We start from the raw sequence: 8,725 nt of genomic DNA, 5'->3' as shown, positions 1-8,725 counted from the left end.
GGCCTCCTGACACCCCCGGGTTCCCCTGCAGGGCTTCTCCTGCACCCCCCGCCTGGGGTCCTGGTCGATGTAGGGTGTTTTCCCCCCCGCCCCCCGGGGTCCGCGCCGGGTTCCCCCGTAGCGGTTCCGTCTCCCCCAGGCGGGTGTGGTTGCCCGGGTGGGGGCTGTGGGGCTGTCCCTCCTCCCCGGTGGGATCCCCGCCCCTGAGCCCGCTGTCCCCCAGAGCATGTCGCCGGACGAGGACGTGCAGCGGCTCCTGATCCAGTTTCGGGACGAGGCGGGGGAGTCCCTGGGTTCCCCCTTCGACGTCCCGATCACCATCACCCCGGACAAGCTGCAGCTGGTCTGCAACGCCCTCCTGCAGAAGGTGAGACACCCCCCCTCCGAGCTCCTCCATCACCCCCACCCCACCCCCCCCACGAGCCCAACCCGGTGCCACCCCTCGCTACCTCCTTCCCTTTCTCCCCCAGGATGAGCCAGTGCCTCTGGCCTTTTTCGTCCATGATGCCGAGATCGTGGAGTCACTGGAGAAGACCCTGGCAGGGCAGAGCGTGGAGACGGAGAAGGTCCTGGACATCATCTACCAGCCGCAGGCGGTGTTCAGGGTGCGGGCAGTGACCCGCTGCACCAGCTCCCTGGAGGGGCACACCGAGGCCGTCATCTCTGTGGCCTTCAGCCCCACGGGAAAGTACGAGAGTCTGGTGCGGGTGGGGGGCTTGGGGTAAGATGGTGGCTGCTGTGCCCCTCACCGGGGACACTGCGCTGAGCCGGGCTCTTCCTTCTCTCCCAGGTACCTGGCAAGTGGCTCTGGAGACACCACCGTCCGCTTCTGGGACCTCAGCACGGAGACACCACAGTTCACGGCCAAAGGTGGGTGCAGAGGTGTCCCAGGAGGGCTGCGCCTGAACCTCCCCCTCTCTCAGGGGCCCCTGAGAGCAGACCCTGGGTGCTGCCTGAGCCGTGTGGGCTGGGACCGTGGCTCAGGGAGGGAGTAGCTCTCTTTGACCAACGTACTCTGGCCAGGAGGAATACAGCGGGCTCCCCCCACCTCAGTCTTGCCTCGGCGTGGCTGTATGCTGGGGGGACAGTCACAGCTCTCCACTCATGCCTGCCCGTGCTCTCTCTGCCAGGTCACCGGCACTGGGTGCTCAGCATCGCCTGGTCGCCCGACGGCAAGAAGCTGGCCTCGGGCTGCAAGAACAGCCAGGTACGCGTTGGCTCCCTTGGCGTGGGGCTGGGGGGGGTCTGTGGGAGCGTGGAGCCCCTCTGAGCTCTGTTCTGAACTGAAATGAAACCCGGTAAAGGGGCTATGGGCGATGAGGGGCAAAGACTTGTTTTTTTCTGAGGCGGGGGGTGTATCCAGTTGTTTTGAGCAGGATTTCTCTTCCCCAGAGGAACGTTGCATGTGGATGCGTTGCGGTAGTTGTGAGTAGCGTCTCTGAACTCTGTGCCGGGCAGGGCTCCGGCTTTGTCGCTTTTGTTACCCCTCTTGCCGCTGAGCCCTGCTGTCTTGTGGCAGACGCTTTTCCCTCAGTGCAGGAGAGAGTCCAGGCTTTGGACGTGGTCCTTGGCAGACAGCTCCATCGTGAGGGAGGTGTCTGGAGCAAAAAAGGCTGTCACCCAGCCAAGCCAGGGCTGCTGTTCGCATGACCCAGCCGTGCAGTTGCAGCGTGTTTCACAGTGCTCCTGCTCAGACACAGCCAAATTCCCTCTTACAGGAATGCAGAGGGGGCCCTGCCTCAGCTGTGGAGCAAAACGTGTGCGCTTGAAGTGCACGCAGAAGTGCCTGGGGAAGCGGGAGCGCTGGTGGGCAATTAAAAGTGAGTCAGCAACTTGCTGAGCTGCAGAGGGGCAGTTGCTCACTCTGACCTTGGAACGGTCTGGGAGCAACAAGAGCGGCCAACGGAGCTGCCGAGAGCTGCTGTCCCACGCTTGGTTTTGGAGCGGCTGCACTGTTGGGTGCTGTGATACCAGCCCCAAGGAAACGGGCCGGGCCAGGGTAGCTCTGCCTTGGTTTGATGGCATTCAGGCTTTAGTCTAACCCAGGGAGCTGCTTGTCCTCTGTTTCCTTGTTTCTCCCAGGTTTGTAAGTAGGAGATGACTAATGCCTTGGCTCTTTGGATGAACATTTATGTAGAGAGAGAAAAAACAAGAGAAAACCAGCATGTGTCCCACCCACAGTATCCGATAATAAGTAGCATTTAGCGGGCTCTGGCTTTCCGTTGCGCTCTGCAAACATTCACTAACTCTCTGGCACAGGGTGTTCAAAGGCTCAGGCAGGCTTTTTGGGGGCCTGTATCAGTTTTGAGTTGCGGCAGATATTTTTGTAGCGGTAGCGTTTTCAGGCAGAGGGGAGGGCGATGGGGTCTCGTTCTTTGAGACGTTGGCTGATTGCTGCAGGGATCTGGAAAGGCATCCAGCCCTCCTGCCCCCTCCCTTTCTGCTCCCTGCTTCTGCCCACGTCAATGCGACACCAAGGGCACCTGTGCTTTCTAAATGGAGCCCGAACGTCCGTGGGATTCATGTGATGTGTGTGGCCTGACGCGACCCTTTTGCTTCCTCTCTTGGACAGATATTTCTCTGGGACCCAGCCACCGGCAATCAGATCGGCCGGGTGCTCACCGGCCACTCCAAGTGGATCACGTGTCTGTGCTGGGAACCGCTCCACATGTAAGTGAAGGGCCAGCCCAGCCGGTCCCCTTTGCTTGTGCAGAAAAGAGCAGCCTGACCTGAAGGGCACCGCTCCTGTTTGCCTTTTTCCCGTTATGGTGTGCAGAGGGGGTGCGAGCAGGAGAGCGGCCTCCAAGGTGGGCTGGGAAAAATGCATCTAGCTCAGAGCCAGGTGTCCCAGCTGCTGCTCACAGTCCCCGTGAAGTTGCTGGGGAAGTCACAGCCAGGCTGTGGCTCTTTTTCCCTATATAAAAGCCATACCTGCCTGTGGAAAACAATGTTTTCACGGTGCTGGACAAACATTTGATATGGTCCCTCCCCAGGGTGCTGAGCTGGGAGCAGGAAAGCCTGCCCGCCTGGTGCCCGAGCTCAGGCTCTGCTGAGCACTCCCTTTCTGCTCCTGCATCCTGCTCGCCTCTGTCATCCTCTGTATTTATCATGGGGGCTGATAAACTGCAGTCCCCTTAGGACTTCGATCAGTGAAAGCTTTGTCTGGGAGAGATGGGTGGAGGGGGTCAATAATCCAAGATGTTACAGAAATAAATAAATAAAAAGAAAAAGAGCCCCTTCAGAGCAGAGCCCTGCAAATTGAATTTGCCAGTAGGAAATTCCAGCTATTTGCAAACAAAAAACTGGATTAGCAAAAACTGATTATAAAGGAGGATGAGGAAATGGAGAGGAGGGACACGACCCTGCCAGGGCTCTGCTTCCCTATCTCCAGCCAGCTGCGCTCCCCGCTCCATTCCTGCGCGGCAGGAGGGGCCGTGCTCTTCCTCACTGCTCCTGGTGCCAGGGGCCACTTTCTTTGACGTTAAAACCGCGTTGAGTGGTAAAGATGTTGTGCAAAGGACAGAGGTCTGTGGCTCCCCTGTCCTTGCTGGGTTGTCGCCAGCAGATTCACCCCCCCCTTGAGCCCCATGGGTGGACAGTGCCGCCCTCAGCCCTGCACTCTGTCTGCAGGCTGGCACCTTTCCTGCCGGAGGCAAGGCATGGCGTGGGCAGGGGAGGATTCGACACGTTCCCATTGCTGCCGGGCTGTGCTGCCTGCGTAAGGCAGCGATCCCCCAGCCCAGGGCTCTCCCCAGCCTCTCTGCCCGGGGAAGGTGCCAGTTTGTGGTCCCCTCGTTAGCCAGCGGGTTGAAGCTGCCTCCTGTGAAAACAAGGTCATTGCCAAGAGTTAAGGTGCCAGGTTTACCCTGGATTGATGCCTCCAGCGTGGAGCCCAGGAGTCGGGTTTGGAGGGAAGCATTTGTCTGCCTTTCCTCTGCCTTGTGGGATCTTGTTCTCTGTAGGTCAGTGCTCTGCTCTTGCCTGGCCTGTTTCTCATCTTAAGCCAAAAGGGGAAGTTGTCTTTTATTGACTTCTGGGCCCTTGAATCCTCTGGGGCTGATGGAGGAAGTGCTCGGTGGAGGAGCTGCGTGCACTGTGCAAACGGATTTGATGTTCTTTTTGCCCAGAAACCCAGAGTGCCGCTACCTGGCGAGTGCCTCCAAGGATGGCAGCATCCGCATCTGGGACACGCTGATGGGCCGGTGTGACAAAATCCTCACAAGCCACACGCAGTCGGTGACGTGTGTGAAGTGGGGGGGCGATGGCTTGCTGTACTCGTCCTCCCAGGACAGGACCATCAAAGTCTGGAGGAGCCAGGACGTAAGTGAGGCGGGCAGCTCTGGGGCTGCTGGTGAAGGGGGCTGGACACGCTGTGCTGTAGCTTTCTCTGCCCTTCCTGGCACAGCTTGTGCCCTGGAAAATGGAGGTGCAGAGCAGGCGCTATATCCTCTTGACCCATCAGAGCCTGTTGCTTGACACCATTTGGAAGGGGTAGCTGTTGCGCAATGCTTTCATCCCTAAAAGCGTGAAATGGGGCTAAAAGCTGGAGACATCCCTGGAGCGACCTGTGCTGGTGGGTTCCTTGCAAGGCCCTATGGTTCCTGAAGCTCAACAGTGTCGATTCTTCTCTGCTAAGCCTGGCTACCGTCCTGCTGGCAGCTTGGGCAAGAGGGTTTGGCAAGTTTAGGGTTGGTCCTCAGAGCCCTGTGGGTCTGGTGGGTCCTGTGCGGTCTGACTCTGTCCTGCCCATCCCTCTCTAAGCAGCTGGTTTTGTTTCCAGGGGGTCCTGTGCCGCACCTTGCAGGGCCACGCTCACTGGGTGAACACCATGGCCCTTAGCACTGACTATGTTCTCCGCACGGGTGCCTTTGAACCTGCTGAAGCCACCATCAACCCGCAGGATGTCAGCGGCTCCTGTAAGTGCAGCACCCGTGTTGTAGGCTGTGGGAGACGGTGGGGAGGATAGCGAGGAGACCTGGTGTCTCTTCTTAATGCTGCACGAGCCAAAGCAATCTGGAGAGCTGGGAGCAGGTCCTGTGCCGGTGTCACTCATGCTGGCAGCCGTGATCTTCCTTGCCCGTGCACAGGGTCAAGCAGTCTGGAGAATGGGAAGGCCTCTGTTTTTGAGGGCTTTTGCTCCCAATATCGCCCCTTGGCAAAGAGAAAGTGAGCGGGCAGTCACAAATGCATCTGCTTGGCGTGCAGAGCCAGCATTGGAATTGGCATCACAGGGTTGTAAAGTTTCTTTTCACCTAAGGATTGCAAATCTCTTCTTCCCCTCTCCCTTTCCCTCTTTCAGTGGCAGAACTGAAGGACAAGGCACAGCAGAGGTATGACCAAGTCAGGGTAAGTCCCACTTGTCCCTGCTGTCATTTCTAACACTGTCACTGGTGGAAGCAGTGAATGTGCGCAGATGGCTGTGCTTCTGAGCTCTCCACACCTGGCTTGTACAAGACTTGGGCTCTTTCATCCCTTTCTCAGGGTCAGGAACCAGAAAGGCTTGTCTCGGGGTCAGATGATTTCACGCTGTTTCTTTGGAGACCAGCAGAAGACAAGAAGCCACTGGAGAGAATGACAGGCCACCAGGCATTGATTAACCAAGTCCTCTTCTCGCCAGACACCCGGATAATAGCTAGTGCTTCCTTTGACAAGTCCATAAAGCTCTGGGATGGTAGGACAGGAAAGTGAGTTGGTTTGTTCCCTTACAGAGGTGGTGCTCGTATGGGGTCTGTGTGTAATGCACAGGTTACACAGAAATGGGCCACAGAGTTGTTGCCAGCAACTCCCTGGTGTGTTCAGCGTCTCTGTAGCCTGAGCTCATGCAAAGTGATTCTGCTGCTTCTGTCGCTCTGTCCTTGGGAAGTCCCTTGTCCGGCTCTGTGTTACAGGGTCTGTGCTTGGCCGGGTGTGTGCAACCCCACGGTCACCCAGCCGCAGCGCTGCCTGGCACCCGTGCGGCACACGCTGCCCGCCGCAGGGTCGGTTCTCCGGGGCTGGCGCAGCTGCAGTGGGATGGGACGTTCCACTCGGCTGATCCCCTGAAGACGTGTGCGTTGCACACTGTAGACTGACCCAGTTTGAACAGTTCCTGTGCCAGAGAACAGCTTGTTCTGGATGATGCAAATTCTTGTAGTTCCAAGTGGTGCTGCTGTTGTTTGGTGCTCCTGAGGTCCAGCTTTTAACCTTCAGCTAGAGTATTGGTGTGCTCTCTGGGGCAGCAGTGCTTCCCTATAGATCAGCTTTTATACTGATGAGCTTGGGTTTCGTGTCAGTAATTTTAACAGTCCTGCTAAATCCAGGCTGCTCAGCCAGAGAGAGGAAGGACACATCTGTACAGTAAGGCTGTAGCGTTGCCTGCTGGATAAGGGTTTCTTGGCAGAGGAGTTGAGATGAAGACCTGTACTCTAGAAGACTCTGAGCCCATCTGGGACGGTTTTCAGACAGGCTGAACCACCTGTGGACTCTATAGCCACTGACTGCTTTGTGTGTGTGGGTGTGCTGGGCATCCCGTGACAGTGCTTGCTTGCTTGCTCACAGGCGGAGAAGAAACAGGAAGGCTGGGCAAGGGCAGGTTTGGAAGAAGCCCAGCTGCCTGCTCTTCTAACAGCTTCTTCGTGCCTCTTCTGCACCAGGTACCTGACGTCGCTGAGAGGGCACGTCTCGGCTGTGTATCAGATCGCCTGGTCAGCCGACAGCCGCTTGCTGGTGAGCGGGAGCAGTGACAGCACGCTGAAGGTCTGGGATGCCAAGATGAAGAAACTGGCCATCGATCTTCCTGGCCATGCAGATGAGGTGCGGTGTCTGGTTGAGCTGAGGTGCTTGAGGGAGGCAGGAATGAGTCCTCACAGCAGAGATAACTGTGCCTTTCCCTACTACTAGGTGTATGCAACAGATTGGAGCCCAGATGGACAGAGGGTAGCGAGCGGAGGGAAGGATAAGTGTTTGCGGATGTAAGTAACCTGTTCTCTGTCCATAGAGGGTGTTGCAGCTAGTCAGTGTGTCCTTGCGGAGACCTAGACAGTTAGGGCATGATCTCTCCTTACAGAGAGCACAGTGCTGGGCCAAATTCCAGCCCGGAGACCTGACCTCCCTTAGGTCAGGAACTGCTGCTGTCCCTAGGGATGACTAGAAAGCAGAGTCCCTCCAACTGAGCAGTCAGTGGTGAAACCTGACTCATGTTTTGGCTCCTGGAGAAGGGAAGGAACAGTTGCACCAGTCAGTCAGACCCTTCCTTTCTCACCTTCCTCCACCTCCTGGTTATGCAGACAGACAAATTCCCATGAGCTAGTTGCCGTTTGACCATGTCTGACAAAGGAACCTGGTCCCCAGGCCCCCGCTGTGCTGCTCTGGTACGGTACCTGCTGGGCCGTGTGGCAGCGCTGGTGCTGGACCACAGGGACACAGCAGCTCTTTCTGTTTGCAGATGGCGTCGATAGGAGCAGTGACACGAAGCCACCGGTCCCGTCCTAAGCTGACCTGCCCTCAGCGCAGTCTGCCTGGGGGATCTGCAGGGGGATGGACGATGGAGGCTGACCCGAGCACGACTCCCTGTTCCTAGTGGCTGCTCTCCCTCATGGACTCTTTCCTTATATTTGTTTAAGGAAATTTTAATTCTGGTTCTTATTAAGAGCTGTGCTTTGCAGGATGATTTCCTCTTTACATTACAGGAGGGATATCTTATCTGCCTCCATCTCAACTGGCTTTTTATTGAAATTTCAGCCTTACAGTAGCCTGCTGCCTTGAAAGGGGCAAGCGAAGGGTGGGGACGGCTCATGCCCCTTCTTGCTGTGTGAAGAATCTTGCAGAGAAGAGGCTTTTAGTGGGAACAGGAGGAGTTGTCTTTGTGTGACCTTCAGAGAGGGAGAGAGGAAGGGGAAAATTCAGCACATCATTACATTGCGGAATTGTGCTCGGCTGCGTGCCTGGGACAAAGATCTGCTGAGAATAAGGTCTTGGGGCTTCTCGATATTCCAGTAAGGTTTTGCCTTCACACTCAGCCCGTTTCCCTGTGGGCTGTGCTGAGCATTATCTGTTGGTGATCCTCCTCATCCACAATGGATAACTCATTCACTCATCCGTTCAGGGTGCAACAGGCATGGAGTTCAAATGACTGCTACAAGTGTGCTGAGTTTTCAGGTCTCAATGGCTCTTGGAAATGGGGAAATGAGGCACTTGTGCCTCTGAACAGGAGAGGGGGCGCCTGTTTCCCATCCGCTGCTGGCTCGGGGGGAAGGAAGGAAGGGGTGGGGAAGGGGAAGAATGGAGCAGGCGTTTGGGGTGGTGTTTGTGCCTTGCCCTGGATACGTGCTGACAACAGGGTTGGGACTGTCACAGTAAATGGCAAAACTTCCATTGCACAGAGTTGGCTGCTTCTGGAATTTCTCAAGTGCATTTGCTTGCCCAGTGGGTGAGGGATTCACGCTGTCAGTTACATATTGGTAAGCTTGCTTATGAGCCTTTTTAGAAGTCCGTTCAGGCTTCCAACAATGATGAGGCGAATAGACCTGGATTTAGTGTTTATTTCCAGGGTGTTTATGAAACAGTGAAAATCAAGATGTGATTATCAAGGAGTAGAAGTTGTGTTGTCAGATTTAGTTGCACCGAGTTAGCATGAAAGCCAAAACATTCTCCGTAGCCCTCGTACTGCAGTTGCTGCTCAGTGATTACTACAACTCAGAACAGGAATTTGAGTCTTGGATGCTTCCCAGCTGCATTTTAGGACTTT

The 8,725-nt window shown here is 56.2% G+C and overlaps 1 protein-coding gene across 1 annotated transcript; it reads left to right on the top strand.

The window, feature by feature from the left end:
• The first annotated feature begins 226 nt into the window (after window positions 1-226).
• Window positions 227-7,528, top strand: NLE1 (notchless homolog 1). The gene is made up of 12 exons (XM_009948280.2): window positions 227-367; window positions 471-688; window positions 791-870; window positions 1,131-1,207; window positions 2,573-2,670; window positions 4,128-4,320; window positions 4,781-4,916; window positions 5,300-5,346; window positions 5,482-5,684; window positions 6,633-6,792; window positions 6,880-6,950; window positions 7,424-7,528. Exons 1-12 carry the CDS (start codon window positions 227-229, stop codon window positions 7,434-7,436), a joined length of 1,437 nt encoding a protein of 478 aa, XP_009946582.2. The 3' UTR covers window positions 7,437-7,528.
• Window positions 7,529-8,725: the final 1,197 nt, after the last annotated feature.

Source organism: Leptosomus discolor, chromosome 18 (assembly GCF_034619465.1).
Source record: "Leptosomus discolor isolate bLepDis1 chromosome 18, bLepDis1.hap2, whole genome shotgun sequence".
In the NCBI taxonomy this organism is placed as follows: domain Eukaryota; kingdom Metazoa; phylum Chordata; class Aves; order Leptosomiformes; family Leptosomidae; genus Leptosomus; species Leptosomus discolor.
This window is presented reverse-complemented; position numbering and strand designations above follow the sequence as displayed.